Source organism: Ogataea polymorpha, assembly GCF_001664045.1.
Source record: "Ogataea polymorpha strain NCYC 495 leu1.1 chromosome Unknown OGAPOscaffold_1, whole genome shotgun sequence".
Taxonomy (NCBI): domain Eukaryota; kingdom Fungi; phylum Ascomycota; class Pichiomycetes; order Pichiales; family Pichiaceae; genus Ogataea; species Ogataea polymorpha.
In genome coordinates, this window is record NW_017264698.1 from 782,093 (window position 1) to 809,730 (window position 27,638).

Below are 27,638 nucleotides of genomic sequence, written 5' to 3' on the forward strand. Positions count from 1 at the left end.
ACCCGGACGAGGGCTGCATTGACACTTGTGACCCACCCCCACCTCAAGTTATAAAGGCTTATCTATCTCCATTTTTATTACACTCTGTCATCCATTTTCCTTATAGAATCAGTGGCATCTTTATATACATGACATCGACGGTCCTCTCAGACAAGGTGGACTCCCAGCTCAAGCTGCTGTCGCAGGACTTGCAGGCCACCATGGACGAATATCTTGCGTACGAGAAAGGCTCGTACCTCAAGAACAAGTACAAGTTTGTGTCCAACTTGCAGAACGGGTCGTTCGGTCAGGTCACGTGTGCGCTCAACATGGTGGACAACACCAAGGTGGCCGTCAAGGCGCTGAAGAAAACGATCCCCGGTATTTCCTTCATGGCCAGACACGAGATCTCCATCATGCGCAAGTTGGGGTATCATCCGAACGTTTGCCAGCTCCTGGAGAGCTTTGAGACCAAGAAGTACATTGTCCTGGTTCTGGAGTACGTTCCGGGCGGCGACTTGTACGATGCCATCCACACACAGTCGCCTCTGGGGGTTGAGTACCAGACCAACCCGCAGATGTTTCTGAGTCTTGTCAATCAGCTGGCTGATGTTATGCGCTACGCCTACTCCCGTGGCGTGTATCACAGGGACATCAAGCCCGAGAACGTTTTGTTGATGAGAGACGGCAGCATCAAGCTATGTGACTGGGGTCTTGCCACTTACGCAGGCAAATGCAGAGACTTCAACGTGGGCACCGAGAAGTACATGGCTCCAGAGGCTCTTCGTCAGAAGAGCGAGTGGTACGACGCCAAAGGTGCCGACTCGTGGTCTCTGGCCATCACGTTGCTGTTCACGCTGTTCGGCAAGTGTCCGTTCCGCAAAGCAGACACCAACGACGTGAACTTTGTGAACTTCCTCAAGTCGAAGGAATTCCTCTACGACTACTACCCAAGCATTAACCAGGTCTCGTTCAAGGCGATTGTGGAGTGTTTTATGGTTGAGAGAGACCTGGACGGTGGCGTAGAGCTGCTCAACAGAGAAGGCCCTATCAAGGGCTTTACCCTTGACCAAGAGTACAAGCTGGAGCTTACTAGACGTCAACAGGAGTTTGCCGTCCAGTCCGATCCGGCTGTTGCATCTGTGCGCGACGACGATGTTTTGGGAGGCGAGTTTTTCATGTTCGACTCCGAGCCCGAGTACCGGGTGGAGATGTTGGAGGATCAGAAGCAGGCTTCTTACGTGGCCGCCCCGCTGCGTGCTGTGAACATCCGTCCCATTCCCGATTCCGTTGGAACGGCTTACTCTATCTTCGATACACAGGCGCCTCCTTCGCTCACTTTTTCGTATGAGACCAACGACGGGTTGGTTGGATCTTGGTGCGACGAGTTTGATGAAATGTGCGGTATGAAGCATACAAGGTGAGGACTATTTAACGCTAATGAATGACGAAAATGACACTAAACCAGGTTTTTCCGGCGTCGTAGCTTTCTCCTTTTCTCTGCTCTGTCGATGGCGAAATCGGCCACCGCCCGCGTGACGTATTTTCTTGAGTAGTCCAGTTTTTTGAACACGTCGCGCCACATCACCAGCAGAATCAGCCCAAAAGTAAACGGAATGGTCACTTTCCAGTAGAAGCCTACGCCCTTTTCCAGGTTCCCAAACCTGTCGAAATTCATGCCAAAATAGCCTGCCCAGAAGCTGAGCGGAAGGAAGATCACAGTCACCAAAGACAGCTGTTTCATGGAGTTGTTGGTTTCCACCGACAACGTATTAAAGATCAGGTTCACTAGGTTTTCGATCGTCCTCAACATCGACTCAATGTCGTCCACGTACGACACCAGATGGTCGTATATATCGTTCATGTACAGAACGCTGTTTTCAGACATGAACTTGCGGAAATTGGTCACCTCTCTCATCTGGTGGATCAGGTTGCAGACTGGCGTAATGCGCGACTTTAGGTTGGCCAGCTCGTTGATCATCAAATGCAGTTCCTGCGTGTGCGAGATGGTGGGGTTGGTCAGAATGTCCAGCTCTATCTCGTTTAGGCGTTGGTCGTACGCAGACGTCACGGGGTAGACGAGATCGACTATTGCGTCAAGAATGGAGTGTAACAGAATTGAGGCCTCGTCGCTCGTGCGCAGCAGCGTGTCCTTGGCCGCCAGACGAGCCAGAATGGCCTTGGTGATATCTCCTGCCGAATGCTCGAAAAAGGTGATTACTGTGTTGTCGTCAGTGAGGAAAATCGAGGCCTGCTCGATCCCAACAGCAAGCCCCTTGCTGTTCAACGGCCTGCGGATTTCGAGATTGCGCATTTTGCGGCTTTTCTTGCGCTCATCACAAAGAGACCTGAAATTGATGTCTGACAGCTTTCGCATCTTTCTCTCGTCGCTGATTCGCTCGGAAAGCGTCAAATCCACCGTGTGCACAGACGAGGCTCGCGAGCGCAGCGATCTCGAGTCGTCGTCCGACACATGGCGGTGTCCAGCAGAGTCCCGCGGACGGTTCGTTCTGACCACCTTTATCAGGGGAAGCACCGTAAACAGGTGGTTCGGATACAAATCGACCTTCGTGCGCTGCGGAATGTCGATCATATCCTCTATGGACAGTCTGTGAAGGTTGTAATGCTTGCCTATTATCGAAATGGCCTCCCACGAGAGCCCGTTGACGTTGATCCATCTAATATGCGACCACAGAGGCCGATTTTTCACTCCGCGCTCAAACGCCAGCTTCGACTGCGCAGCGCGTTTTCTGTACTCCTTCAGTTGCGCCTCAACAGCCTCTGGATCGGCGTCTTGTTTGCCCTCGGCATGCAACAGCTGGAGATCCAGAGCGTCGTCGTCGGCGCCTGTTTCGGACACAACCTCGTAGTGCATCACTCTGTATCTGTCAGGCGAGTAATCTGTCACCACGACCCAGGATCCCGGCGTGTTCATGACCACGTTTGTTGTCCGGACGTCGATTCCTGGCTCCCAGCCAGTGCGTTCCTTCTTCGTTCCACTGCCGGCGTATTTGCGCGACCTGGCCTTGTGTTTGCGCCTGTGGTGCGGTTTTGGCACCGTCACGTGCGGGCCTGCCGCCTTTTGGTGTTCCTGAGTCGGCTGCGAGACCGTAGGCGAGTCGCTGTCGGACTTGTGATTTATATCTATCTGGCCATCCTCGCTAGAAAACGGCACAGAGTCCGTGCTGGGCCCGGATCCGTCGTCGCTCGCGTAGTCTGAGTCTGACCAATGGGCCGATTCTGGCAAATTCGGCAGCTCAGGATCTGCCGAATCGTAAACAAGCGACATGAGAAATAATTAAAATGCCAGAAATTATTTAATTTAATTAATTTAGTATTTATTCTCGAATCTGGATGATTAACAGTGTGTTCATTTAAATGAGAATCTTCGCGCCTTTCCGCTCTGGTCAGCTTAAGTTTCTGGCTAGCCGCCAGCCGAGGTTCCCTGTTCCCGACAGCCCACGGAAGGCCAATCTGGGAACTATTATCCAAATGCTCCAGCTCAAGGTGCCCCATATTTTGCAGCACAACCTGCCGCAGGAATTTCTGGCCCAGGATATCGTTCTGAGACTGCTCCCCGGCCAAAAACCACACATACCGGTTATCCGCGGAGTTCTACTTTACAACACCACATTCAAGACGCTGCAACTACTGTTGACCTCGTTTTTCCTGAACCCGGAAGCAAAATTGCACATTACACATATGAACATCAAGGAGGCAAGAGGGTCGCTGTCCAACACAGACCTTGTCAATCTCTCGATCAACAACAACCTGCTGGATTTCGAAGAGTCTCCAGAACTGTCCCCATACACCACCAAAATCACCATCAAATGGCGCACCTGTCTCAACGGGTGCCCCCATCTCCGCGACAACAAAACCGCGGACGCCAGGCTCGGCGCATACAATCTGGACACCAACAGCCTGCTGCACCTGAAACTGCCTCTCCAAAACCTGACCAAGCTCGATGACAACTCCATCGAACGTGTGCTCACAGGCATCTTTGTGTTCGAATTAAACGACAAAAACGACAAGATCGCTGTACATACCATCGACGACTGCGAAATCATCGAAAACGAACAGCCGTCGCCAGACACAAACAACATCGGCTTTGCCCCGGGAGCATAGCCTCTGTATATAGCCTACTGCTCCGCAATGCGTCTCAGAAGCTCAACGTTGAGCTCGATGCTTTCCGCCACCTTTTCGCTGAGACACTTCATCCTGTACAGGAAATATAGCTGCAATAGCAGAATAAAAGTCACCAGTATTGCAAGCCAGTTTCCGGCCACTTGCTCCAGAACGAGAACGTATCTCGCCGGCTGCTGCGAAACGGACTCTGTAGGAGTCTCCTGCGGTTTCTCCTCTGTCTCCTCGGTGTCTGCGAGCCTGCCCGTCTGGATCTCTGGAAGAATCTTGTCTAGCTCTTCGCCAATCAGGTCGGCGGTTCTTTGCTGTCCCGACTTGGTGCTTTTCTCGATAACTCCCTTAATCCAGCTCGACCCGGTCCACACGATTTTGTAGCTGATTTTCAGCCGAGTCTGGCTGTCTTCCGCCCATGTAAAAATGTACCTCGTGACAACGTGGAAAGCAGTCCCGCTGGGGACGTTTGGCGTGCACGTGGTGCTCACCACTTCCACGTACTCGTTCAAATCTTTGTGCTGGATGAGCTCGGACGCCTCCACCTTGGCAGACTTGGGACCAATCGAGTTGTTGAGCTTTTTTTCGTACTCGAACTTGCGCACCAGCTCCTCATTTTCGTTCTCCTTAAATGGCCCGTAGTCGCTGAAATTGTACCCGTCGCTCAACTCCATGATGTGCTTGTGAAATGTGATTTTTTCGCCAAAAAGAACGTTGAACACCACGCCCATGGGCGCATTAAAAATCTTGTCCAAAATGATCGATTCACCATGCGCCTCAGGCTCGTAGCTGCACTCCGTCGGGGTGTGCTTGTCGGGGCCCTCGTTTCTATAAACAGGACTGGCCACCGCCTCCTCGTCTGTCTCTCCATCCATCAACGGACCGTTCTCGTCGATGGTAAAGATGTCGTCCTCCGAAAGCTGCTGGATCGCCGGTGCAGCCAGATTGCTCTCGATCAGGTCCAGGGCGCGCGACTGTTCGTTCTTGGCTTTGCTCAGAGCCACAGATTTCGACCACACGGTCTCCAGAAAGTTCAACGTCGAGTCGCGCGAGATGAAGCTCGCGAAAGTGTGCTTTCCATCCCTAGTCTCAATGACTATCCCATTTGGAAACAGCCCGGCCGTCGATTTGCGCTCAAAATGGACCACCTCGTCGTGAGAAATCACCAAGCTCGTCACCCAGCCCAGAAGGTTGGAGTTGAAGCAAAGATAGTGCTCGGATACGTAAAGTCGACCTTGCAGAAGGATTTCGCGGCTCAGAGCACAGCTGAAATCGTCAAGAAGCCGCTCGTTGTCCGGGATGTTCTTGAACAGCTCGTGGAACTCGACATTCCGCGTCAACGAAGCGTAACGGTACTGTGTGTCCAGATACTTTTCGTCCGTGTACAGCTTGTTAGAGAACTCTGCTGGCGACCGGTCAAAACTGTCGTTGGAGGCCTCTGTGAGGGGCGTCTTAGGTAAGGACGAAATGCTGCTGCTTTTTGCTCGGCGAGACGAGCGGCGGTAGCTGAGCATCTCTGTGTGGCCATTGACTACGTGTTCGAGCTTGCCTTCGTCCTCGCCGTCCTTTTTCGTGTGGTCCTCCGACTGACTGCGTAACGGAGTGCCCAGAGTGGAGGCTGTGTCGGTGGTTGTGTCTGCCTCCTGCTGTCTGGAAATGGAAGCAAGACTTTTGATGCTGGACATGAAAGTGGCATTCGGCGGCGGGACGGGCGTGGCAGGCTGCTCATTGGCCGACTCGTGGCTCACTTGGTCTCCGTCGCCATTCATCGACCCGTCGGTGTCTCCTAGGCTGTCGCCCTGATTGAACGAAAGAGAAACAGCGTCTGTCTTTGTTGTCTCTGGGTCTGCGGGCGTGGACTTTTTGATTTTGAGCGGCATCGAGGCTGTTGACGAGGCTGTGCTCGTGGACAGATTCGACGCTCCAGACGGACGCGGCCGCTCGGGAATGGCCATTGCGGAGGTGCGCAGCGACGAGGTGCTGTTGATCACCTCGTACGCGTTATCGTCCGGGAGGCGGGGAATATCCACCGAGAGTTTGTGTTTTGGGAGCGGCGTGGACACGGACGAGACCGACGAGGCGTGGCTGCGGGCCCTGTGGGAGTCCTCGAACGAGAGCGAGGCCTTGTTTGTGGGGGTGGGGCTTGCGGACTCCTGTGCATCATCCATCTCCACGAAAGGCCCTAGATCCATGGCAATTGGTTGCGGGTGTATTACTGCCACAAATTGAGTGTTGTGAGAAAAAGATTCGAGACGCTAGCTCCTTTTGTTAGGATCAGTATTTAAATTAGTGATTTTTTATTTTCAGCCGAAAAGTTGATCCTCAGATAACGTAATCGGTTGCTATGCAAGTTGGCAAGAGCCGCTCCTCACAATTTCTGCTACGGCAACTGCTTTAGCGCTGGAAATGGATCCATTAATGGCGGTATCTTGCGCGCTTTTTCCGCGCTTGTCGCATTATATAAATCCACCCCATGGCCAACAATCTTAGCTTCCTTTGATATGTTCTTTTCTCTACCATCGTTAAAGGACATCCGCAAACTTGGAAAGCTCACATACCCATGTCCCGAGTGACAGAAACCAGAACTGTTGCACCTATCCCAGAACTTGTTCCCGGACATACAAATATTCCTGTTCATATACTGCGACCGATTAATGGCTGTTCTTAGTGGACATGGTCGGCGCTAATTTTGGGAGCTTTTGCTCCGACCTGCTTGTGACAGCTCTAGGAGATTTCCTGAGCAGAGCAGTTTATATCCTCCCGGCGAAAATCCTAGCGCCGGTTTTCCTAATGGGAGGATACGTCGACGCGGCCCATGCTGCGGAGGGGACATATAGAACTTTTGAAATACTGAAAACTGAATTTGAACGTACCTCCCCTTACATGGAAAGGGAGAGCGCATCCCCCCTATGGAAGGGGAGAAGTATATCCCCCCCTTCAGATAGGGAGAAATATAAAATGCGTTCCCCCTATAGAAGGGGAGAAATGCATCCCCCCTTTCAAATAGAGGGAAGGCAAATTACATGCCCTCCCTGTTTGGGATGGGTAGCCTCTCCCCCTCCCCTATGGTCAGGAGAGCCGCATCCACCCCTAGTTTCGAAAGTATACTTCCCGTCTTTCTAGTACAGGGCAGTGGTGGAACCCCATACCGGACGACCTATGGCAGTATACTTTCACGGGCCTACCCCGTCGTGATAGTAGTAGTTCAATGTGTGGTATAACTGGAATCTTCCAATGCTGGAAATATGGGCGAAAAAACGTGATTTGGTAGCAAAACCTTAGAAATGTCACAAGTGTAGCAAAGTGTAGAAACGTCAAAGTAAATGAACATCCAATTGCTATCCTGGTAAACGTTATACACCGGAGGGGGCATCCCCAGCAAAACGCACCAAGTGGACGGTTATACTGCTGAGTTCTATTCGTTAGCGCTAACAACATCGTCAGCCAATTGCTAAGCAATTCTTCAGAGGAATTCGATATCTGCTGACCTCGATTCAAGCTTCCAGGCCGTACTTCGTGCCAAGCCTGTGCAAAGCGTCGCTCGGTAATTAAACCCGCGCCAGCATCCGCACACACATTGACAGGTTCCTAGTCCTTTCAGTACCCCCGGATCAGGTTATAGAACCTATCCCGTTTCTTGCAAGCCACAATGGATGCCCCACAGTCCAGTGTCTACGTGAAGGCACTGCAGGTACTGGACTGCTATCCATCTGGCTTACAAGATCCGGTTAATCAACGCAATGGGCCCAATTTATCTTAGACTGGACTCCAAGGCGAGGAAAACGGAGTCCTCCCAAACTAGCCAATCTGAGAGTATCGTCCGTGATGAACAGAGAGCTTCCTGAAAGGGGCACATCTGATGTACCAATAATGAGCAATCTGCTGTCCATGAAGTTATATTTTGGGGCGCGGGGCCCTATTTATACGTGGGCGTCTAGGTTTCCGGTACGCGCCCACCCTACAATGTGCTTCATGGCTGTGCACCGTATTTAATTAAAAATAATCCTGATAATAATTTTCAATATATTCTAGATTTTGCCATGGAGAAACTACTTCAGTGGTCGATTGCCAATCAGTCCGACGACAAGGAATTGCGGGCCAAGACCCCAGCACCAGATCCTGAGCTTCTTGCTCAGCTTTTTGGACAGGCTGTTGATGAGCCTACGCAGATGAAGCAAAATATGGCAGTCATTACAAGCCCTGAGATCGACTTGGAGAACAAGCTCGTTGCCTTTGACAATTTTGAGATGCTGATTGAAAACCTTGACAATGCAAACAACATTGAAAACTTGAAGCTTTGGGATCCCTTGCTGCAGCAGCTGAGCAGCCCAGAGCCCAAACTCCAGGCCTTGGCTTGCTCCTGTATAGGAACGGCCACGCAGAACAACCCTAAGTCACAACATAACTTCCTTCAGTATGCGGAGGGTGAGAACGGGATGGCAAAGCTTGTGGAACTGGCTTCGGACAAGTCTCCAGAAACGAATCTGAAAGCTATCTATGCTCTGGCAAATATCGTGAGACACAACAAGGAAGGCGTGGAATCTTTTGAAAAGCACAATGGATGGGACATTATTGCTCCAATTTTGAACAGCGACAAGTCTAGTGAAAAGCTGAAACTGAGAGCACTGTCGCTGCTGAATGCTGCTTTATCAACCTCAATCGACTCGGCTAGACTTGAAAAACTGCAGCAGGACCAGGTTGTCAAGTCTCTGCTCGGTCTCATAAAGGTAGACGGCCACATAGGATGCGTAGACTCTGCCACTAGCATTGTGACGACGCTGATGTCTCACAAGTACAGTTTTGACGACGAGGAGAAGAAATTGGTGGTCCAGGCAGTGGAACAGCTGGAGAAAATGAAAGACCAAATCTCGCACGAGGACCTGCAAATCTTGAAGTCAGTATCTTAAATTTGCGCTAACTAACCTCTAGAACGTATTCGAAAGTTGATTATCTGCGAAGCTTGAAGAAGAAATCAGGCTAGTCGAGCAACTCGTTGGGATCTGTGCTTGTGAACACTTTCCTGAGATTCTGCTCGACGTCAGTTCGGATGAGCGACGGCATTCCCGTCTGCAACTTGTCAGCCAGCTGCACGAGAGTGGGGTAGTTCCTGGCCAGCGTGCGTGCTGAAGAGGTAACTAGGTATTTAAGTTGTTTGAGCGATTCTTGGTAGCACTCTTCGGGCGTCTGGCCGCAGCGGATATTGCCTATGTTGGCAAGCTCTCGATTTCTTTCGTGCGGGTCGTAGCTCTTTTGTGCCATGGTGTAACTGAAAGACCTGATCCAATCCACAAGCTCCCGAAGACCCTTGATGGGGAAAATGTGGATTCCGAAAAATACCTCCAGTTCAACCAGCTTTTTGCGCACAGTTTCTGCGGAAACCGTACTGTTGGCAGGACCCAGTACCCTCTGAGTCTTGTCGTGGTCCATTTTCCGCATCACCTGGCTCACAAACGCCCTATTATGTTGTGCGCGCAGCGTTTGCAAGTGCTGTTGGTAACCGTTGATCATGAGGACAACGTTGGCGTCCTGGCGCATCCGCTTTACCTTGAGGATTATTGTGCGCATCGTATCATCCCTGATCTTGTCCACGAGCTCCGCAGCGTCGTAGTAGAGCACGACGGTCGACTCGGTCTTCATATACTTGTCAATAGGCACATACGTTCCTTTTTGCTCGTGGTACACCGCCTCGACCTGCCTTTTGAACTGGATAAGCGGTAGATACAGAGATGCCGTGTCCACTTTGATGGGAGCGAGGAAACTGTCGAAATCAGCGTTGATCCCGGCCAGCTTCGCGTGCAGTCGCGTCTCAACCTCAACGCTCATTTCGGCCAGCAACTCATCCTTTGTACGTTGCATCTTGTTCACCTGTTTCAACTCCTTGCTCTTGAACTTTTTCGCGTGCTCCAGTAGCGCATCAAGGTCCCCCTGGGGCCCCTCCGTGGCAGCAGCAGGGGTAACAGCACTGGCGGGCTGTTGCGTCTTTGAAGGAGTGATGGCGGTTTTTGTGCTTATATCAAAAATGCTCCCCAACTGGATATCGTCGGACGGACCCACGGGATCTATCTCCAGGACAGACTCGTCTCCAGCGCCCGTCGGAGAGCTAGGAAGGGCTATTTTTTTGCGTTCGGCCGGCTCTGAGTCCGACTCTGAGTCCGACTCAAGAACAATGGCGTTCGACAGCGACGACGGCTGCTCTGGGTGCCGCTTTCGTTTCGCAGGGAGCGGGCTGGAGGTGATTTCGATGATGCTCGGCAGAGACGAGGGGGACGACCTGGCCGCCGATCTGCTGAGTTTGGGCGCGGGCGTTTTGGCAGACAAAAGCCGTCGTGTTGTGGGGACTGGAGACGAGGACACAAACAGGTGCGCGGAGCGCGGTCCAGGCGGATCGGACGATTCAAGGTCGATGATGTCCATGTAAACAAAGGAAAACTGGCTGGGAAAAAGATTCCGATTAGCTAAGCAGCGCATGTTACGTAATCGCAACTATGGAAAACGCATGTCAGGGTCGAGAGCAACTTTTGCAAGAACAGCTTCAGCCGTGGCATGTCACGTTTGTCTCCGCCTCTTTGCTGCCCTTGTCCAGTGCTATTTCCGCTTTGAGCGATTGCACTTTCTATTTGCCAATTTCCCGATCCAGTAACGGCCCTGTTCTATTTCGAAAAATTTGCCCCCGTTTTAGTAAATAGTACATACGTCTTGTTTATGTATTTCTGTCTAGGTATAATTAGCTGAAATTCACAGGCTTCATATTGAAACAAATTGCTCTTATTTTTTTAATCAATCTCAATTCCTATGCTGCTCACTTCTCTTAACAGACTGCTCACTTTACTGTTGCTGGCCGGTGCGACGCTGCTTCTGTTGTTTATCGTCTTCTCCGGCTCGGTCTCGTCCTTCCCTTTCAACCAGTTTTACTGGGTGCAGGCCAGAACCTCCAACCTTAACCCCAGCGGAGACATTTCGAGATGGACTTTCTGGGGAATTTGCAACCCAGAGACTTACGACTCGCACTCCAACGGAAATTGCACAAACCTGGGTCCTGACCAGCCTATCTCTCCATACGACAACTTTGGGAACTCGACCTCGTTGCCCCAGGACTTTGTCACCAATAGAGATACCTATTACTACCTCTCGAGATTCTCGTTCCCATTCATTCTGATTGCCCTTGTGTTTGCTGGTGTCAGCTTCATCTGCACGCTGTTCCAACTGTGCTGGACAACCATGAAACAGGTTGTCATCTTCTTTGTCTCTCTGAGCGTTCTTTTCTGTGCTGCCGGTGTCTCGTGCCAGACTGCCGTCTCTGTGATGGTGAGAAACAAGTTCTCCGACGCCGGCATGAGCGCCAAGGTCGGCCCGTCCATGCTCGGCATGGCCTGGGCCGCCTTGGTGTGTCTGCTGATTGTGTTTTTCCTCACCTGCTGCAGTGGCATGCACAGAGCGTACAAGATCCACCGCGAACAGCGCCAGCTGGAAATGGGCCAGACCGGCCCAGCCGGCGCCCCGGTCTCGCAGCCCGTGTCCGGCCCTCTTGCCGTCGACGAGACCAACCAGGGAACGCTCCCTTCCAACGAGGGCGGCATCCGCTTTTTCAAGATCAAGCGAACCCAAAAGGCCATTGACGAGGAATCGTTGTAGATGATACCTGTATAACTAGAGCTCCGCTCGAAAATAATACCAAGAACTCACTTCACCTATGTACACTCTCTTATTCATTCTTCTGCTCCCGCTCGCGGAGAATCTCCTCCTGTAGCTTCCGCAGCTGTCTCCGCTTTTCCTCTGCTTTCAACTTGAGCTCCATCTTTTTTTCCTCCATCTTTGTCTGCGCCGTTTCCAAAATCCGCTCGTTGAAGCCGCTCAACGTGTCCTCGACAGTGTCCAGCGAAGGACCCTTGTTCACAGTGCCCAGGATCACCTCTGCAACCGTCTTGTCAAACTCGCCCGGGCTTGGTTGCGAGCCCAGACCGCTCAGATCCACGCTCAGCATGTCTTTCACCGCCTGCAGCTTTCTGTCCGAGAACGCGCTGTCCACCATCTCCTTGAGCTTTTCGTCCGTCACGGCAAAATTCGCCGCCGCGTTGTACAGTTCCAACAGCTTCACCGCCTGGGCCTGCTTGTGCTCCAGCTCCCGCGCACGCCGGTTCGCCTCCCGCTTCAGCCTCAGCTCCTCCTTTTCCTCCTCCGTGCGCGGCCGTATGAAAGGGCCTTCCAGATAGCTCTCGACGGTCGGCATCGTGTACACCTCGGCGTGCGAGGCCTTGTACTCACGCGCGGCTTGCTCCACCTTGGCCTGTTCCTCTGCCCGGCGGCGCTCCTGGGCCTCCAGTCTCTCCAGACGGCTCACCTCCGTCTTGTACGACTCGGCAAGATACTTTCTGCGGAGCTCGGCCTGTTTAATGTTGGCGCGCTGTTCCGCGGCCATTTTTTGCAGCTCAGACTCACTCGGCATCTGTTTAGGCGGCCTGGCCGTGCGCTGAAGCCGCTCCTCGGGCGTCACCACCGGCGGGCGGATCAGCTCTCTTGTTGTGCCGCGAGGGTGCAAGATCCCGTCGGCGTACCCTGTGTCCGGCTCTTTCTGGTACACAACGTGCTTGTACGGCTGTTTGAAAATCTCCCGTGGTTTCGGCAGGAATCCGCTTTTTCCTCCAAACCTCGCAGCTCCTTTTCCCATGGTGAGTTGAAAGTTGGTAAAAATTTTTATTTTTGATTAAACTTGCGTCGATCGTCCATGAGCATCTCCGCAAGACTGTCAATTGCTTGGGAGTCGTCTTCAAAGCCGGAAGAAAACACCTCGACGATGGTGCTCAGCACGCCGAGCGAGCGTTTTGTCGACGTGCGGCCCTTGCTAACGCCCTGCGGCGACTTCCCCTTCGAATGGGCCTTCGCTGGTTCTGCGCGGCTTCTGGCCCCTGACGGCTCGCAGATCGAGTTCTCGCACGATTTCTTCGACTCAGACTATATCCGCCGCTGGTGCGAGTGCAGGAAACGCGAACTGGCTGGCGAGACCGTGCAATACCCGCTCAAAAGCGACATCCCGAAAGATATCGGCCATTTCGAGACGTTGCAGGACGGCACTCGCCGCGAAACAGGCACCATGTACAACCCAGGCTCGGGAACTGAGGAGCAGTATGAAGAGAGATGGGTTTCTCTGGATCCGTGGAAAACGACGCCGCAACACAAGGTGCAGGCCGGGTCGACCGTCGCGGCAGAGTCGCGCCTCTTTGACGTGAAAAGTGGAGGCGAGGGCCGGTTCGTCCGCGTAGGCAACTGGGCCCAGGGTGTGTTCTGGAACAAGGACAACCTGGACACCCCGATTTCGGTCGTGAGGGTATTCTTCGATGGCCGTTGGAACCCTGTGCTACAGCATGGCGATTGCTCCATGTTCCCGGTGGGCGAGAACCCGGCAGTGGGGGCCATTGTTTCCAAAGGTACTGTTACGTGGGAGGTTTTAGAGTAAGCAACTTTTAGTCAATCCGTACTTAGACAACTCGACTTGTATTTCTCTAACGATCTACTCATGAATTCTGTGGTGCTCTGGCTGCTCAGTGATGTCCCGGCTCCTCCTCCTCTTCAAACACAAACCAGTCGTCTGGGTTGTACTCCTCGGCAGCGGTCTCGCCGGATGCCTCGACGACCTCGACCTTGGCAGAGTCGTACTCGGCTAGCGCGTCGGCGCCCTCACCCTCCAAAGATGGGACCTTGGCGGCCTGTGGGAGCTTCCATGGCTTGGTAGCGGCCTCAGCGTCGGCAGCAGAGGCAGGAGTAGGCTTGAAAGCCTTGAGTTCCTTGACGTAGAGATCGGTCACAAGGTTGTTTCTAACGGCCGACACCGAGAGGAATCTGGCATTCTGGCGCAAAAAAAGCTTCTGCGGGTTAGCAATGGCATTCTGGGAAGCACGTACTGAAGACCTGGCGACAATGTTGAACATTTTGGATCGGTCAAAATGGTGTATACGAATAAGAATGGAGAATTTTCGTTGGATGAGAGAGAAAGAAAGGGCTGCGTAACCGAACAGCTGGCGAAACAATTATTGGCTCTTCATCTCTACACCGCTCAGGACCAAATTACTTAACCTTACTCTATTTAAAGGTCGGCGTCATCCTCGTCAGGCAGTGGCATGGCCGCAGCCTGGTCCATCTCGGCCTGGTACTTGGCCATCAGGTCGGCGTCGACAGACACCTCCGGAGGAGCCAGGGCCGGCGACTCGACAAACTCGAGCTGGGAGTTGCCCACGAGCTTTCTGGCGAGCCACAGGAACGGCTTCTCGAAGTTGTAGTTCGACTTGGCAGAGATGTCGAAGTATTGCAAGTTCTTCTTTCTGTGGAAGGTGATGGTCTTGGCCTTGACCTTTCTCTCCTTGACGTCGACTTTGTTACCGCACAGGACAATAGGGATGTTCTCACACACTCTGACAAGGTCTCTGTGCCAGTTTGGAACGTTCTTGTACGTGATTCTCGAGGTGACGTCGAACATGATGATACCACATTGACCGTTGATGTAGTAACCGTCTCTCAGTCCGCCGAATTTCTCCTGTCCGGCCGTGTCCCAAACGTCGAATCTGATCTCACCGAAGTTGGTGTAGAATGACATTGGGTGGACCTCAACACCGGAGGTGGCCATGTATTTTTTTTCAAATTCACCAGTCAGGTGTCTCTTGACGAAAGTGGTCTATATTTTGTTAGTGTGCCAACGCCTGTATGCTACTTACCTTTCCGGTACCACCGTCTCCGACCAAAACGAGCTTGAATGTGGGAACTTGTTGTTGAGCCGACATATTGCTAAAATTATTGATAAACAAAGGCACGCCTTTCAGTTTTATCCAGCAAAATCAAGGAAAAATTTGTTGTTTCGCGCACGACCTCACATTAGGCCCCTCTGCAATAAATACTCTACACATTGCCCGGCTGCTGTAGCGACTGGCCGCTCTATTTTCTCGTGGGGCCACCCAATTCGGTCGCCGGCTCGGTCGCCTTCTTCCACTCGGCAATCACCCGCTTCTCCTCCACCACGTCGTAGTACGTTGCTCTGGGTGGCGGGTTGGGGAAGCCCTGCAACGTGGGTGGCGGTGGCAATTTCAGCTCGTTTTTCTGCGTGCGCAAGCCTGGCATCCCCGTGTAGTGCGTCTCCAGACTGTACTCCCACGGCAGCTCCTGGGTCTCCAGCAGGCCATATTCACGGGCAATCTCCTCGTAGTACTCGCAATAGAATGTCAGGTGGTTGCGGCCCTGCAAATGCGACTTACGCACGCTCAGCGAGTCGTGCGTCAGGTACGATTTGCAGTAGTCACAGTAGTACTTGGGCATACCAATAAAGTGCCTAGTTGAATTATTTTTTTCAATTTAAATAAATAAATTGATAATTTTATTTCATGTCTCTTCCTTTGGTCTACGATTCCGCCTCGAAGAAAGTGTCGTTGGCGGAAGACACGTCGGCTGCGGCGTACGAAGATTTGCAGTTGGAGGTCTCCCAACTAAACACGCTGATAAAGGACTACGTCAATGCCAACGTCGACGTTCCTCCATTGCCAACAAGAGAAAACTACACCAAAAACCTGAGCATGATGATCAAAAAAATGCACGAGAGCGCGGCTGCGTCGATGCGGACAAAGAAGTACGCGGATGCGGCCAAACAGTTTGGCGTTGCGCTCGGTCTGGCCGCCGCAAGACCGAAATTCGAAAATTTCCAGATGACGGTCAGCGAGGTGCTGATCTGTCTAGTTGGCCGCTGCGATGCCAACATGATGCTCGAAAACTGGCTCGACGCGTACGTGGATGCCGAACTGCTGTGCCAGCTGGCCGCCAACATCCCGGAAAACCATCTCCGGAAGGGTGTTTGTCAGATGAAGCTGGGCAACCTGCTCGCGGCCAAGTCTGACCTCGAAAGAGGCCTTTGCTTCAATCCGTCGCACCCCAAGCTGGCCGAGGAGCTCGGAAACGTCCAGCGTCTGATCGATGAGGAGAATGGAGACCTGTGAGTTACATAGTGTACCGGAGTAAATATTGTGGCTGTGTAACATGCCATTTATTTTGTATTAATTTTGTTTGCCATGTCTGCTGACGAGGTGCAAATACTCGATGTTTCCGAGCTGTCGCCGCGCCAGGACGACCGCCCCGTGCGCGACTCGTCTGATGCTTCCCCCGTGTCCTCTCTGATTTCGCCCCAGGTGCCTGCGATGCAGCGTTTTGTTGCGCCGTACAGAAGAAAGGATGGGATACGAGACGAGACGAAGCGGCAAAAAGTTGAGCCGGCGTTCAAATCGGAGGTGATCGATTTGACGTCTGACGCAGAGGAAGAGCCTGCGCCAGCCAATGAGAAACGGGAATACACAGAAAACGACGACATGGACCAAGAGGACGACGTGGTATTTGTCAAGTCGACCAACATCAGTCCCCCCACAACGAAACCTTCCGGCCAGCCGCATGATTTTAGGGAGTCGTTGCCGGCCACTGCCGAGGGTTTGCGAAACGTGCTTGTCCAGGCACGGGAGTACTTGCACAGGCTAAACGAGAACGTGAAGAGGCTGATGGAGCGACGCACGGCGGTGATCAAGTACCTGACGAGCGACGCATGCCGCAATGACGCGAAAAAGACCGATCATTTCCAGCAGATGGAGAGTGCGATCAGCGCAAAGATAGAACGCTATTTCCTGAAAATTAGAACCACGAGCGAAAAGATTCAGGTGCTGTGCCAATACGAGCACCACTTTAATCCACGGCCGCGGCCGGGCGTCCAAGGCGACCCGCTGCTGAGATACCACGCCGAGCCGGAGAATGCAGGCTCTTCGGCCAGAACCTACGATACCTACGCTTTCAATCCATATATGCAGCGATTCAACAATTATTCGGACGCAGATGATATCCAGCATCTGCTCGACACCATCAAGCCCGACGAGGTGTACGAGGACGGAGACGTCCGTGATCCTGAAGATCTGAGCGTGGCGCTTCTCAAGCACCAGAAAATCGGGCTCAAATGGATGCTAAGTATGGAGGAGTCCGCTAACAAGGGCGGAATTCTTGCAGACGACATGGGATTGGGCAAAACGATGCAGGCAATCGCGTTGATGGCTGCCAACAAGGCCGGTCCCAATGAGTGCAAGACGAATCTGGTGGTGGCACCAGTTTCGCTGCTCCAGCAGTGGGGGCAGGAGCTTGACTTCAAGCTTAAAAAACAGTCAAAGATCAGCTATTTTATCTTCCACCAGGGAAATAAGCTCAACACGTTCAAGGAGATGACACGGTACGACGTGGTTTTGGTGTCTTACAACACGCTCACGTCCGAGATGAAGAAACACTACCGTTTGGCTCTCGAGGAGCTGAAAACGAAGAAGGCCACGCTACCGGAACGCGACGACGGCGGCTCGCACTACCGGTCGCCTTTCTACACTTCGGACGCCGTTTTCCACCGCATAATACTCGACGAGGCCCAGGCCATAAAGAACAAGCTCACGCAGACGTCCAAGGCGGTCGCACTGCTCGACTCCAAATACAGGTGGTGTCTCTCCGGCACGCCTATCCAAAACAACATCGACGAGCTGTATCCGATTTTGCGGTTTTTGAAGATCAAGCCGTATTGCGAGGAGGCCCGGTTCAAAGAGCGCATCTCGAATGCATTGCGGAGCAAGTACGGCGGCGAGACGCGGGGTGTGCAGACGGTGCAGGCCCTGTTGACGGCGATTCTGCTTCGTCGGACGAAGAAGACTCTGATTGACGGCAAGCCGATCTTGCAGCTACCTGAGAAACACGTAGTGGTCAACCACGTGGAGATGAAGGAGGACGAGCGCGAGTTCTACTACAACCTCGAGGCGCAGTCTGCCGACACTGCAAAAAGGATTCTGGCCGGTTCTGGCGACGGCCACAAGCACAAAGGCGGATACAGTGCTATCCTCACGCTGTTGCTGCGACTCAGACAGGCGTGCGACCACAAGTTTCTGGTGAAGATTGGCGAGAACAAAGAGAGAGAGTTTAAAGTGAGCACGATCAAGAGCGGGTTTGAGACTGCCAAGAGATTTGACCGCACTTTGTGCGACCAGATCAACGAGCAGTGGAAGAATGGGTTTTCGTGCCAGATGTGTTTTGATGTGATCGAGGCGGACGCCAACGTTATTCTGCTTGGAAGCTGTGGCCACGCGGTGTGCAGAGACTGTCAGGAACAATTTTTCGAAGACAACACAGAGACGGTCTGGAACGGTGTGCGGTCTGCGCGGTGCAAAACGTGCAACAAATCCAGCAGCGAGAGTTTGTGTGTGGAACTTCTGGTGTTTGACTCGGTGTGCAACAAGCGGCTGGAATGGAGAGATGTGCAAAAACAGTTCAACATCCAGACTCAGTCTTTGAACAGTGCCCAGCGAATAGAGAAGGTCAAACGTTTGATAGCCAGCGAGGACGGCCAGCTGGAGGTGTCGGCCAAGATCGAGCGGTGCTTGACGCTGATCAAAGATATTTTGGAGACGAAGCCGGGCGAGAAGGTGATTGTGTTTTCGCAGTTTATGGTGCTCTTTGACATTCTGGAGTTGTTTTTGCGGGATCACGGGATCGAGTATCTGCGATACGACGGGTCGATGAACGTGGAGGCCAAGAGCGCGAGCGTCGCCACCTTCTACCAGGATCCAAATAAAAAAGTGATGCTGCTGTCGCTCAAGGCCGGAAATGTCGGTCTGACACTGACGTGTGCGTCGCACGTGATCATCCTAGAGCCTTTCTGGAACCCGTTTGTGGAGAAGCAGGCCCAGGACCGGGTCCACCGTATCTCGCAGGTGCGCGAGGTGTATGTGCACCGGATTTTGATCAGGAACACGGTGGAGGACCGGATTATCGAGCTACAGGCGGAGAAAGAGAAGTTGGTGGAGAGCGCGCTGGATCCAACAGCCCGCCAGCAGGTGAACCGGTTGAGCCGCGTGGAGCTGGGCTTCCTTTTTGGACTTAACGGCCTGAGCGGTCTGGAAAATGTTTAAGTGGGGTATGCTGCAGGGTTCCTCGCGGGGTGTGCTGGCGGAGACCGAAAAATGCTCTTTTTTTTTTTTTTTAGCCAATAGATAATAGAAGATAGGGGTGTCTACCGGGTGAGATTAGATGTCACCAGCCCAAATGGAATCGCTCCCGACGCTCTTGACGCCGCAGTCAGATCCCAACAGCAGGTCTCCAGCGCCCGTGCAGATCAAGGACAAGAAGGGCCGGTCCACGTCGTGTTACCTGTGCCAGAAACGAAAGCAGAAGTGCGATCAGCGCTCGCCTAGCTGCACCAACTGCGTCAAGTCGCAAACCACTTGTGTGCAGCCCCCGCGGTATGGCACGAGCAACAGGACAAACGTAAAGAGTGAGTACACGGTTTTCCTGGAGAAAAAGGTGCAGCAGCTGGAGAAGCTGCTGGAGGCCCGAAATAAAGAAGAAGTGGCAGAACCGCCTTCGAAATACAGAAAAATCCGGCCGCTGATGCGCACAGAAGAGCCACAGGTGTCGCTGAACCCCTACAAGGACACGCTGGGCAAGCCGTTTGACGAGTTTTTCATGGAGCACGGCGAGAAATACGATCGTTCCATGCTTGCCGGGCTGAGACTCAAAGTTTTTTTCAAAAAAGAGCCAATCTTCGAAATCGACCTGAAACTGGCGAAACAGCTGGTCGACATATATTTTGCGCTGCTGCAGTACAAGTTCCCGATGCTCAACGAGAAGGAGCTGCTCGACTTCCAGAACGACTACTATAACCGCGTGGCGCCGAGGTCTGCGGATGACTACCATTTCAACTGTGCAAGGATGTTTCTGGTGTTCACGCTTAGCTCGACGTTGCACGAGACGACGGGCAAGTACAAGGGCCCGGAGCCGCTGCGGTTCTTTTCGGCCGCGCTGCGCCACATCCTCATGTTCGAGAACGTGGACAGCACGCAGAAGATCGAGCTGCTGGTGTTGATCACGTGCAACCTGATCCGCAACGATAAGGACAGCAACGGCGTGTACGACGTGATTGGCCAGGCGATGCAGCTGTGCATCAAGCTGCGACTGCACAAGAGCAGCACCTACCAGAACGTGAGTGCTGCGAAGCGCGATCGGCAGATGCGGCTGTTCTGGTGCTGCTATCTGCTGGAGAAAGCTATAGCCATTGCCATATCCAAACCGTTCGTTTTGAAGGAGCGCCTGACCGACGCAGACCTGCCGATGTTTGAGTACGAGCCGTCCCGCGCGCTTCATCCGAGCGACAAGCTATTCATCAATCAGATCATCAAGATCCGTCGTACCGAGGCGCGGTTCATCGAGGAGCTCAATATTCTTGGCAGCACTTCGATAACCACTAAAGACCAGCTCCCGGCAGTCGAGCGGTTTTTCCAGCAGCTACAGGACTGGCGCAACGAGTGCCACGGGTTCAGCAGGGGCATTGAAAACGAGACTCTGAGCATATATTACTACCGGTCTGTGCGGAACCTGATCCAGCCATTTCTGGAGCTGTTGGACCCCGAGGACCGTCTTTTTAAGGAATGCCAGGCCGCAGCGGGCCAGATCTGCCAGAGCATCAAGGCTTTCCACCAGAAGACCGTGCGCGGCCACTCTGTCATCAACATCCATACCATATTTATTGCCGGAGTCACGCTGATCTACTGTCTGTGGTTGCACAGAAACCGCGACGACATGCGCCGCAAGCTGCTCGGAGACGACAAAAAACACACGCGACCGGTTGTGTCGGAGGCGCTGTTTGCCGGGCTCGACGATCTGCGTGCCTGCTCCATCTCGCTGTACGTGATGTCTGAGCGCACCAAATTCGCGCTCTCGTTTAGAGAAACGTTCGAGGAGCTAATGACCGCCACGATCGGCAATCTGATTTTGCGATGCGGGCCAGACTCGTCGGAAGTGGTGCAGACACCGCAGAACGCGATGCCGCCGGCCACGGTGCGCAAGCCGCTCCAACATTACACCGTGGAGTCGGAGCTGAACATGAAGCCGACCGACGCAGATCGACGCGAGGAGGAGGAGCTGTCGCAGCGGCGCGGCCAGCTCACGAGAAGCACGATCCCAAAGGGCCTGAGCCACCTGCTGATCCACTCGCCGCCGCTACCGCCGCAGAACTCGTATCTGGCGCCCCGAGTCACGTCGTCGCCGTCCAGCCTGCGCAGCACAGCCAACTTGTTCAATCGACCGCAGACCGGGTCGCCGCTACCGGCGTCGCCGCAGCCCCAGCTCCGGTTGCTGCAGCCTGAAAGCACCTTCAGCCCGCCGCAGCTGTCTGCACAGCCGCTGGCGGCCCCAATCACGCCGGTGCCCAACATCCCCGAGATGATGCCGTTTGTGGGGCGCACCACAGCCATGATCAACAACATTTCTGTCTGGACCGGCGAGAGCGGCCAGCAGATCCCGCAGACGGGGCTCGTGATGCTGCAGGGCGCCAACAAACAGTCCAGCGCGGCGTCGCAGCTGCCGCTCTACGAGGCGTGCTACGCCCAGCCCGAGGACCTGTTTTCGTGGCCGTGGCAGAACGACCAGCTCGCCGACACGGGAGACTTTGCGTTCCTGCCCTAGTAGCACTACATCCCTGCACCATGTAACACGCTCGAAAATAAAAAATTTCAGCCGCAAACGACAGAATAAATTAGTCTTCACACCTATCCCAAACAATGAGCGTGGTTGATGGTCTAAAGTACGCGTATGGGTTCTACTATTTCCTATTGCCCCACTACATGCTGACGAAGTACGAGTCGTACGCGCTCCACTTCACAAATTTGATGCTTTTGCTCGTGGTGGTGTACTGCGCCAATCTTGTTATGACGCCGGTTTTTGGCAACCTTGTGGACTCGGCCTCCAAACCGGTTTTGGGCTGAGACGCTAGCAGGTCTAGCTGGAAACGCTTTCATTGTCCCCGATGCTAGATAGTTTTGCTTTTGAATCAGATATTGGCTTGACCTGGCCGCTCTCTATTTTCGAGGCTGAGTGGGTCGACTCACATTCCGACTCGGAGATCTGTAGCTGTGTGAAGCTCGCCACCGACCCGTCCAGTATCTCTGCCGGCAAAGACACGGCTTCGCCGCCTGGGTTCTTGGCCTCTGCGGGCTCTGTGGGCTCTGTGGAGAGGTCGATCAAATCCTGCGGGAACGGGTTGTGCGACGACCATTTCGTGCCCGTCTTGGGCACCGGCTCGGGCACCGGCTCGGGCTCCACAGGCTGGTTTTCGGTCTTATTCTCGCCGCTCAGCTGGATTTCCGGGAACCGGTCCATGTTGAAGTCGACAAGCGAGTCTTCGGATGGAAGCGACGACTTGAGGTCCACAGAAGTATCTGTTGCCTCTGTGGGCTGCGATTTCTGCGGATCGACCGTCACTACCGGCACAGCAGGATCCTGGGGCATCGATTTGAACGGCGAGTACATTGGGATCACACTCGCCGTGAACTGCTCGATTGGCGGGTGCATCTGCTCTGTAGGCGGGTGTTTGTACTCTCCCTGCATATAGAAGTCCTCTATGCCCTTGGGAACGTCGATGTCCATCATGCGGCAGATCTCAGCCGTCACCTGGTATATGTTGGGCCGGTACACGGGATTTTCCTGAAGCATGATGTTGATGAGACTCTTCAGCGAAGTCGAGTATCGCGGTGCGGATGGAAACCGGTACGCACTGTGCAGGATGGCCAGCTCGCCGGCCGTCTCGAAAGGTGTGATGTAGTAGCATAGTTTGTATAGGAAAATGCCGAGAGCCCAGATGTCTGATTTTTCGTCGATCGGCAGTCCGCGGTACAGGTCGATCATCTCTGGAGGTCTATATTGCGGCGTTGTCTGTCTCAGCAGGTCGTTTGTGAGGATCTGGAACTCCTGGTGGTTGCGTGGCGGACGCAGCACGGGACACGTGGACCCGAAGTCGCACAGCTTGAACGTGTATTTGTCGTCAATCAGCACGTTCTCTATCTTGATGTCCCTGTGGATCAGCTTCAGTCTGTGCATCGCGTAGACTCCCTGCGAGATGTCCAGCATGATTTTCAAAATTTCCGGCTCTGACAGCTTGGTGCTTAGCCGGGCATTCATGTGATCCAACAGCGACTTGTTGGGACACAATTCCATCAACACCAGCACCTCGTAGCAGTGGCTGTTGGGCACTCTTGACGCGTGCGAGTCCAGATACTTGACCACGTAGTCGCAATGGGCCAGCCGCTGCATGACCTCGACCTCTGCGCGCAGCAGATTGAGCCCCTGTTTGTTGGGCACAACCACCCGTTTGAGACAGGCAAACTCCGGCTTCTCGCTGATCTGGACCAGATATACGTGGGCAAAGCCGCCGGCGGAGATATAGTTGACGATTTTCGCCTTGTGGGAGCCGACCTGAAGTTCTGTTCCGGCGGGTAACCGCTCCAAAACTGGGGGTTCTGACATTGCAATAAAAAGAATATTTTTCTGGCTACAATTAATAAATTATTGGACAGAAATCCGGCCGGACGGGGGAAGTCAACGGAGTTTGTGCTATTTAGACACAATTGTAGGGACAGAGACTTTCTTGATCCCGCTTTTTACTCGGCGCCCGTGTGCCAACTTTCAGAGCTAAAATGGCCGCTCAGATTTCTCGGTATACTTCTCCATAGTCAAATTATTTTAATTTTCTTATGAATCTCTCGCTTTTAGACCCCTTTGCGGTGGCTAAAGAATATCCCGACACACTCGCTCAGACGCTTGCATACGGCCATTCTACACAGGTACGGTACAGCTATAAGGGCGACTACCTTGCGTCGGGGCTCATCGATGGCATTATTCTCATCATCGACACGGACACCAACAGCACGATCCAGGTGCTCCGGGACCACACGCGCGCCATCACGTCGCTGACCTGGTCGTCCTGCGGACGGTATTTACTTTCCTCGTCCAAGGATTGGAAGGTGAACCTGTGGGACCTGGGAACGTGCAAGGTGATCCGGAGTTACAATTTCGAAGGGCCCGTCTGGTGCAGCGTGATGAACCCGCAGAACCACTTTCAATTTGTTGCGGCGCTGGTGGACAACGATGCTGTTTTTGCAGACCTCGAGAACGAGCCCAAAATTGCCAAGCTAGACACCAATCCGCTGGGCCAGCCAAACACCGTGAAACAGTCTACACTGACGGCTACAATGACCCCGGACAGTAACTACATTTTCACAGGTACCAGCAAGGGCTGGCTGAACGTGATAGACACGCATAGTCTGCAAATAGTGCGCTCGTTGAATGTTTGCAGCTCGAACATAAAAAATATAGAGATCTCTCCCAACTGCTCGAAATTGGCCGTCAACTCGAGTGACCGCATCATCCGACAGTATACGATGCCGGATACCTCTGCTCCGATAGAAGACTGGGAGTTTGAGCTTGAAAACCGGTACCAGGACGCCGTGAACCGACTGCAGTGGAACGCGTTGAAGTTCAACCACAACTCGGAATACATGTGTGCTTCCACGCTCGGAGCGACTCACGACGTGTACATCTGGGAGACCGGAATGGGATCGCTGGTGAAGATCCTGGAAGGCTCGAACGACGAGCTGCTGGCTGTTGACTGGAACTATCGCAAATGTTCTATTGTGGCCACCACGATGGACACCGGCACGCTTTTCATCTGGTCGGTGGTGATCCCGCAGAAGTGGAGTGCGCTGGCTCCCGATTTCGAGGAGATCGAGGAGAACATTGATTATGAAGAGAAGGAGGACGAGTTCGACTATGTCGACGAGGACGACATGAACAAGCAGATCGAAGAAGAGGGCGACGTGATCGACGTGATTCAGCGCGAAAAGGTGGACGCTCGCGGATTCCCGTTTGTGGACTCGTTTGTGATCGAGAGCGTGCCTGTTTCGGAGTGACTTTAGCAGCATTTGCTGGGTTGAGCAGTCGCTAGCGTGATGGCGTCGTAACTGAGGTCGCCGTACTGCACGCCGCTCGCGGGGTCTTGCGGGTCGATCTGCCCGAGCTCGATCTTTGTGACCAGAGAGCCGGCCACGGTCTCGAACACCGTGTCCACATTGGAATTGTCTAAAGCACTGGCCGAGACAAACTGGACGGTTCGTCCCAGCATCACAGAACTGCTGTCGACTAAGCCGGCAATCTCGCTCCTTGAGACCGCCTCTGGCAGGTCGTTCTTGTTCCCGACGAGCACCACGCACGAATCGGGCGGTGTCATGCTTTTCACGTCCTGCATAAACTCTGAAACGTCCTGGAAACTGGCTCTGGAGCTGAAATCAAAGACCACCACGACGCCGCTGGCGCCGCGGTAGTACGACCTAGTGAGGGCGCGGAACCGTTCCTGGCCCGCCGTGTCCCATATTTGCAACTTCACGCGCGTGCTGCCGTCCACAACGGCCACTTTGGAGGCAAACCCCACGCCGATGGTCTGGGACACGGCCTTCCAGTCTCGCGAGACGTATCGGTGAAGTAGCGAGGTCTTGCCGGAACCAGACGAGCCAATCAGAACGACTTTCGCCAAATACTCGTACTGCTCGCGCGTCCGTGGGATGGTCGACCGCGAATCGAGCGAGGACAAACTGGTCTTTTTCATGTAAAACAAATAATTATACACACGGCTGTGTAGATAAGACAAATATTATATATATTATTTCCATTTATTACTCTATCAGTTCTTAAGAACGGACGCATCGTGGGTCTTGGCGTATCTTCCCGAAGGGTCCTCGTGGCATCCCCATTCGGCCTTAGGCACCCATCTCATGACAGTGGAACCGGCAGCCTTGCTTGGGAACAGCTCGTCGAACTTGCAGCGGTAGAAGTAGGCCTCCTTGGTGGTTGGAATATCGTCGCCCCATTCTGGCTTAGGGTGGGCAAACTCCTCATCAGACACGGATCTTTCCGCAAGCTCCTTCAATCCGTCGATCCACGAGTAGCCCACACCGTCAGAGAACTGCTCCTTCTGTCTCCACAGGATCTCGTCTGGCAGGTATGGCTTGGCAGATGGGTCATCGCTGGTATCGAACGCCTTTCTCAGAATGTATTTCTCGATTCTGCCCGCCTCAGGAACGATCATCTTCTCCTTAGGGTCGATGTTCATGCAAAGCTCCAGGAACTGCTTGTCCAGGAACGGCACACGGGCCTCCAGTCCCCATGCCATGGTGGACTTGTTGGCTCTCAAACAGTCGGCGTAATGTAAGTTCTTGACTCTCTTGACGCACTCAGTGTGGAACTCTTCAGGAGACGGAGCAGAGGCAAAGTACAGATAGCCACCCAAGATCTCGTCGGATCCCTCACCAGAGAGCACCATCTTGACACCCTGCGCTTTGATTTTTCTCGAGAGAAGGTACATAGGGGTCGACGCACGGATCGTCGTGACGTCGTAGGTCTCCAGATGGTAAATCACGTCTGACAGGGCGTCGAAGCCTTCATCCACGGTGAAGGTGTGCTCGTGGTGGATCGTTCCAATGAACTTGGCCACCTTCTTGGCAGCAACAAGGTCCGGAGCACCGGGCAGACCGATCGCGTACGAGTGCAGCTTGGTCCAGCCCGAAAGAGCAAGCTTTCCATCGTCGTCCACACCGGTCAGCGTGTGCGACGCGTCGATGCCCTCGGAGTGAGAATCGGCCTCCTTGGCGGCCTTGGCGGTCTCTCTGGCGGCGATCGACGCGATCAGCGACGAATCCAGTCCACCAGAAAGCAGCACACCAAACGGCACCTCTGCCATGAGTCTCTTTCTCACAGCCATCTCCAGCGTCTCTCTCACCTTGGTGTAGTCGACAGGCTGAGTTGGGATTTTTTCGCCGTCCCACCACGAAGGCGTGAAGTACCGGGTGAGCTTATCGGTCTTCGAGTCGTACACGTGACCAGGCGGGAAATGCGTGATCTCGTCGCACTCGTCCGTCAGACATTTCAGCTCCGAGGCAAAAAACACTGTTCCTGGCCTGCGGGACGAACGGCCCATGTACAGCGTCGTGATACCAATAGGGTCTCTGGAGGCAACGACCCGGTCCTCCTCCTTGTCATAGAGCACCCAGGCAAACATACCATCCAGATATTTAGGGGCGTCCACGTCGTACTTCTGGAACAGCGGGATGATAGGCTCACAGTCAGACAGAGTCTTGAACTTGTAATCTTTGAACTCTTCTCTGATGTGGATATGGTTATAGATCTCGCCGTTGACGGCAAGAGTGTATCTTTCGTCTGGAGAAGTGATTGGCTGAGCACCCGAATCAAGGCCAACGATGGCCAGTCTCTCGTGGCACAGGATCGTGTTGTTGATGATCTTGTTTCCCGACCAATCTGGACCCCTGTGTCTGATTCTCTTCGAGTATTGCAGGGCCTTGCCCTTGAAGGCCTCCACCTCCTCGACGTTGTAAGCAGCAAAGATACCACACATGTTGAAGATGTTTTTCCTGATGAAAAATTATTTATTTAGTCATCGTCGTGCAAAGTCGAAATAGAGATAATAAACTCTACTGGCTGACTATGGACAGCACTGGCCAGGGTTAGGTTTGCTGTCGGGTTCATTGTATTTGTGGAACACTGACAGCGTATATGCCACATGATCTCCTACAAATGGCTAATCGCTATGCTTGCCGCGACGTCCGTTGCTCGCAACCACGACAAGCCCGGTGTTGTGTTACCCGGCGCGA

At 53.4% G+C, this 27,638-nt stretch overlaps 18 protein-coding genes across 18 annotated transcripts; 8 read left to right on the forward strand and 10 right to left on the reverse strand.

The window, feature by feature from the left end:
* The first annotated feature begins 113 nt into the window (after positions 1-113).
* Positions 114-1,438, forward strand: OGAPODRAFT_15260 (uncharacterized protein). Its single transcript, XM_018353608.1, has one exon. It carries the CDS (start codon positions 129-131, stop codon positions 1,401-1,403), a length of 1,275 nt encoding a protein of 424 aa, XP_018213206.1. The 5' UTR covers positions 114-128; the 3' UTR covers positions 1,404-1,438.
* Positions 1,439-3,271, reverse strand: OGAPODRAFT_92010 (uncharacterized protein; the record flags this gene model as incomplete). Its single annotated transcript, XM_018357084.1, has 1 exon — positions 1,439-3,271. The coding sequence occupies one exon, from the start codon at positions 3,266-3,268 to the stop codon at positions 1,439-1,441; it is 1,830 nt and encodes a 609-aa protein (XP_018213207.1).
* Positions 3,272-3,357: 86 nt separating this feature from the next.
* Positions 3,358-8,065, forward strand: OGAPODRAFT_92011 (uncharacterized protein; the record flags this gene model as incomplete). The annotated part of the gene is made up of 1 exon (XM_018357085.1): positions 3,358-8,065. One exon carries the CDS (start codon positions 3,358-3,360, stop codon positions 4,102-4,104), a length of 747 nt encoding a protein of 248 aa, XP_018213208.1. The 3' UTR covers positions 4,105-8,065.
* Positions 3,396-7,985, reverse strand: OGAPODRAFT_15261 (uncharacterized protein). The gene has a single exon (XM_018353609.1). The coding sequence runs from the start codon at positions 6,066-6,068 to the stop codon at positions 4,119-4,121; it is 1,950 nt and encodes a 649-aa protein (XP_018213209.1). The 5' UTR covers positions 6,069-7,985; the 3' UTR covers positions 3,396-4,118.
* An 88-nt stretch (positions 8,066-8,153) lies between the features above and the next one.
* On the forward strand, positions 8,154-9,020 carry OGAPODRAFT_11081 (uncharacterized protein; the record flags this gene model as incomplete). The annotated part of the gene is made up of 1 exon (XM_018353258.1): positions 8,154-9,020. One exon carries the CDS (start codon positions 8,154-8,156, stop codon positions 9,018-9,020), a length of 867 nt encoding a protein of 288 aa, XP_018213210.1.
* A 70-nt stretch (positions 9,021-9,090) lies between these two features.
* On the reverse strand, positions 9,091-10,527 carry OGAPODRAFT_11082 (uncharacterized protein; the record flags this gene model as incomplete). The annotated part of the gene is made up of 1 exon (XM_018353259.1): positions 9,091-10,527. The coding sequence occupies one exon, from the start codon at positions 10,525-10,527 to the stop codon at positions 9,091-9,093; it is 1,437 nt and encodes a 478-aa protein (XP_018213211.1).
* Positions 10,528-10,785: 258 nt separating this feature from the next.
* Positions 10,786-11,801, forward strand: OGAPODRAFT_15266 (uncharacterized protein). Its single transcript, XM_018353610.1, has one exon. It carries the CDS (start codon positions 10,906-10,908, stop codon positions 11,743-11,745), a length of 840 nt encoding a protein of 279 aa, XP_018213212.1. The 5' UTR covers positions 10,786-10,905; the 3' UTR covers positions 11,746-11,801.
* Positions 11,802-11,810: 9 nt separating this feature from the next.
* Positions 11,811-13,581, forward strand: OGAPODRAFT_92016 (uncharacterized protein). Its single transcript, XM_018357086.1, has one exon. The coding sequence runs from the start codon at positions 12,836-12,838 to the stop codon at positions 13,562-13,564; it is 729 nt and encodes a 242-aa protein (XP_018213213.1). The 5' UTR covers positions 11,811-12,835; the 3' UTR covers positions 13,565-13,581.
* OGAPODRAFT_22776 (uncharacterized protein) lies at positions 11,816-12,529 on the reverse strand (the record flags this gene model as incomplete). Its single annotated transcript, XM_018355223.1, has 1 exon — positions 11,816-12,529. The coding sequence occupies one exon, from the start codon at positions 12,527-12,529 to the stop codon at positions 11,816-11,818; it is 714 nt and encodes a 237-aa protein (XP_018213214.1).
* OGAPODRAFT_15268 (uncharacterized protein) lies at positions 13,578-14,046 on the reverse strand. Its single transcript, XM_018353611.1, has 2 exons — positions 14,010-14,046; positions 13,578-13,973 (listed from the first exon to the last, which is right to left on the reverse strand). Exons 1-2 carry the CDS (start codon positions 14,034-14,036, stop codon positions 13,650-13,652), a joined length of 351 nt encoding a protein of 116 aa, XP_018213215.1. The 5' UTR covers positions 14,037-14,046; the 3' UTR covers positions 13,578-13,649.
* Positions 14,047-14,191: 145 nt separating this feature from the next.
* On the reverse strand, positions 14,192-15,430 carry OGAPODRAFT_92018 (GTP-binding nuclear protein GSP1/Ran; the record flags this gene model as incomplete). The annotated part of the gene is made up of 2 exons (XM_018357087.1): positions 14,817-15,430; positions 14,192-14,776 (listed from the first exon to the last, which is right to left on the reverse strand). The coding sequence occupies exons 1-2, from the start codon at positions 14,880-14,882 to the stop codon at positions 14,192-14,194; spliced, it is 651 nt and encodes a 216-aa protein (XP_018213216.1). The 5' UTR covers positions 14,883-15,430.
* Positions 15,034-15,411, reverse strand: OGAPODRAFT_11086 (uncharacterized protein; the record flags this gene model as incomplete). Its single annotated transcript, XM_018353260.1, has 1 exon — positions 15,034-15,411. The coding sequence occupies one exon, from the start codon at positions 15,409-15,411 to the stop codon at positions 15,034-15,036; it is 378 nt and encodes a 125-aa protein (XP_018213217.1).
* A 66-nt stretch (positions 15,431-15,496) lies between the features above and the next one.
* OGAPODRAFT_74725 (uncharacterized protein) lies at positions 15,497-19,114 on the forward strand. The gene is made up of 2 exons (XM_018355922.1): positions 15,497-16,078; positions 16,307-19,114. Exons 1-2 carry the CDS (start codon positions 15,666-15,668, stop codon positions 19,056-19,058), a joined length of 3,165 nt encoding a protein of 1,054 aa, XP_018213218.1. The 5' UTR covers positions 15,497-15,665; the 3' UTR covers positions 19,059-19,114.
* A 61-nt stretch (positions 19,115-19,175) lies between these two features.
* OGAPODRAFT_15269 (uncharacterized protein) lies at positions 19,176-21,636 on the forward strand. The gene has a single exon (XM_018353612.1). It carries the CDS (start codon positions 19,192-19,194, stop codon positions 21,607-21,609), a length of 2,418 nt encoding a protein of 805 aa, XP_018213219.1. The 5' UTR covers positions 19,176-19,191; the 3' UTR covers positions 21,610-21,636.
* A 915-nt stretch (positions 21,637-22,551) lies between these two features.
* Positions 22,552-23,445, reverse strand: OGAPODRAFT_45505 (uncharacterized protein; the record flags this gene model as incomplete). The annotated part of the gene is made up of 1 exon (XM_018355500.1): positions 22,552-23,445. A coding segment is annotated over one exon (894 nt), but the record flags the coding sequence as incomplete, so codon positions are not given.
* A 227-nt stretch (positions 23,446-23,672) lies between these two features.
* On the forward strand, positions 23,673-25,645 carry OGAPODRAFT_81128 (uncharacterized protein; the record flags this gene model as incomplete). Its single annotated transcript, XM_018356489.1, has 1 exon — positions 23,673-25,645. One exon carries the CDS (start codon positions 23,673-23,675, stop codon positions 24,885-24,887), a length of 1,215 nt encoding a protein of 404 aa, XP_018213221.1. The 3' UTR covers positions 24,888-25,645.
* On the reverse strand, positions 24,890-25,579 carry OGAPODRAFT_44874 (uncharacterized protein; the record flags this gene model as incomplete). The annotated part of the gene is made up of 1 exon (XM_018355489.1): positions 24,890-25,579. The coding sequence occupies one exon, from the start codon at positions 25,577-25,579 to the stop codon at positions 24,890-24,892; it is 690 nt and encodes a 229-aa protein (XP_018213222.1).
* A 9-nt stretch (positions 25,646-25,654) lies between the features above and the next one.
* On the reverse strand, positions 25,655-27,605 carry OGAPODRAFT_96855 (asparagine synthetase, isozyme of Asn1p; the record flags this gene model as incomplete). The annotated part of the gene is made up of 1 exon (XM_018357917.1): positions 25,655-27,605. Exon 1 carries the CDS (start codon positions 27,380-27,382, stop codon positions 25,655-25,657), a length of 1,728 nt encoding a protein of 575 aa, XP_018213223.1. The 5' UTR covers positions 27,383-27,605.
* Between the last annotated feature and the right edge of the window lie 33 nt (positions 27,606-27,638).